The sequence below is a fragment of the Triticum aestivum genome, chromosome 2B (genome assembly GCF_018294505.1).
Source record: "Triticum aestivum cultivar Chinese Spring chromosome 2B, IWGSC CS RefSeq v2.1, whole genome shotgun sequence".
In the NCBI taxonomy this organism is placed as follows: Eukaryota; Viridiplantae; Streptophyta; class Magnoliopsida; order Poales; family Poaceae; genus Triticum; species Triticum aestivum.
In genome coordinates, this window is record NC_057798.1 from 583,836,565 (window position 1) to 583,838,826 (window position 2,262).

Here is a 2,262-nt window from a genome sequence, read left to right on the forward strand (position 1 = left end):
TTCCGCGTGAAGATTTGAACTTCTTTTACGAAAAAAAGAGAGTAGGAATAGATCACAACGTACAGAGACTTCATTCCTACTGCATTCATATGCACCAGGACCGAAAGGGATGCAATCCAATGCATCTATCAGATCTAGTAGTATCAGAGATCAGGGTAGCTGGGTAGGTCAGCATAGACCCCCCTGGCACCATCTTCCAAAGTCAAAATCCCCTCGCCCAAGGAACAAGGCCTCTTCACCTCACCGCAAATCTCTATCCCCAACACGCACTGGCACAGTGGCACCGCCCACTCAGCTGCCTTCTTACCATGTCCTCCTGGCCGATATATAAACACCTCTCGCGTGCCGGTATGCAGTAGCAACATCTCTGACCGAGAGAGAGCCCGAGATATTGGCCTGGCCCCGTGACCTGCCTTGCCTATCTCTAGCCGCCCACTCCATCTCTCGAGCGGTCGATTGGCTTGTGCTAGCTGCGTGCCCAGATCGTGCCATGAAGGTGCAGTGCGACGTGTGCGAGGCCGAGGCGGCCTCAGTCTTCTGCTGCGCCGACGAGGCCGCGCTGTGCGACGCGTGCGACCGCCGCGTCCACCGCGCCGACAAGCTCGCCGGCAAGCACCGCCGCCTGTCCCTCCTCCACCCGTCTCCGTCCTCGCCCTCCTCGTCGCCTTCGTCAAAGCCGCCTCTCTGCGACATCTGCCAGGTGAGAATGAGATATGCAAAGAACGTTTGTTTTCAGAGAGTTGTGTGTCATTTGTGTTGTGCTACGGCGAAACCTGATGTTATCTCGTTGTGGGCTGCAGGAGAAGAGGGGGTTCCTGTTCTGCAAGGAGGACAGGGCGATCCTGTGCCGGGAGTGCGACGTCCAGGTGCACACGGTCAGCGAGCTGACGAGGCGGCACGGCCGGTTCCTGCTCACCGGCGTGCGCGTCTCGTCGGCGCCGGCGGAGTCCCCCGCGCCGTCGGGTCAGGAGGAGGCAGAAGGGAACAGCACCAGCCCCTGCAACGCCGACTCCTGCAGCGGCGACGCCAGTGGCACGGCGAGCGCCAGCGCGACCGCGAGCGACGGCAGCAGCATCTCCGAGTACCTAACCAAGACGCTGCCCGGGTGGCACGTCGAGGACTTCCTCCTGGACGACGCCGCCGCCTCGGCCGCCGTCACCGTCTCCTCAAACAAGCCGTATCAGGTCAGTTCCAAACAAGTCGTATTAGGCAATCAAAGATATCTTGCGAGCACCATGAACACGCGCATGCTTCCAGTACTCCCAATATTTTTGAGCTCGCAATCATTTAGACAGTTCGTCTGCTCTAACCAGTAACCACGCCCCGCTCCCAACACCTTTGAGCTCGCAATCATTAAGGTAGTTTGTTGTCATGCTCGCAACTAGCACCGAGAAAAATCCGAAGCGGCTGACCAGGGTGTCAGGATAATGTCTAGTGGAGACCATCAGGATATGATGCTCTAACGCAAAATGGCCATGGGAATATCTACTCGCTCCTAGTACCACTTTTGGCATTCCAGATTTAAGCCATCTGCATGTACAAAAAAGACATGTTTTTTTTTCTTTGGCTTGGACTAATTTTGGCAACTTGGGCGTCTCAGCAGGTAGGGCTGGCTCGGATCGGTGGGCCGCAAGAAGGGTACCCGGCGTGGGCGGGCCAGGAGCAGCTGATCGGTGGAGTCGTTGTCGCCGCGGGTGAGCGGGCCAGCCGCGAGCTGTGGGTACCGCAGATGCACGCGGGGGCGGCGTGGACCGGCAGCAAGCGACCTCGGCCGTCGTCTCTCGGCTCCTCCTCCTACTGGTGAAAACGTGCGCTTTCCAGTACTAGTACTAGTAGCGGATAAAATCAGATAAGATCAGAAAAATGACCTGGACCATGAATTTTTGTTTGATCTGTAGCTGCTCGCTTTGAAATCTACTGCCATTTTTTTACTTCGTCCTGGATGCCGTCGCTTCTGAGTCTTTGGGAACACTGGATCACTGGACTGTTTGAGCTTTGAAGTACTCTGCGCCTTTGTTTTTTCGGAACGAACCCTGCTCATTTCTGAGGGTGTCAACTGTACTGTAACATGCCCGTTTACAGTTGCGCGTCTTCCGTGCTGTAAATCGAAGTGTATACGTCTAGATTATCAGCCGGACTTATCCGTCCCCCTAAACGCTGGACAGCCCCTGCGGACAGCCACACTCTTCAAATCTAAACTCTTAAATCCATGTGATCCATGGATGCAGATCATATAACACAAATTCAACAATTCACAATGCA

General features: G+C 55.5%; 1 protein-coding gene across 2 annotated transcripts; it reads left to right on the forward strand.

Moving 5' to 3' along the window:
* Window positions 1-236: 236 nt before the first annotated feature.
* Window positions 237-1,931, forward strand: LOC123041721 (B-box zinc finger protein 20). 2 transcript variants are annotated; one of them, XM_044464293.1, is made up of 3 exons: window positions 237-700; window positions 801-1,184; window positions 1,601-1,931. In XM_044464293.1, exons 1-3 carry the CDS (start codon window positions 491-493, stop codon window positions 1,802-1,804), a joined length of 798 nt encoding a protein of 265 aa, XP_044320228.1. In that variant the 5' UTR covers window positions 237-490; the 3' UTR covers window positions 1,805-1,931. The 2 variants fall into 2 exon arrangements, with proteins under 2 accessions (XP_044320228.1, XP_044320229.1); XM_044464294.1 differs by having other exon boundaries at window positions 241-700; window positions 1,604-1,931.
* The last annotated feature ends 331 nt before the right edge of the window (window positions 1,932-2,262 follow it).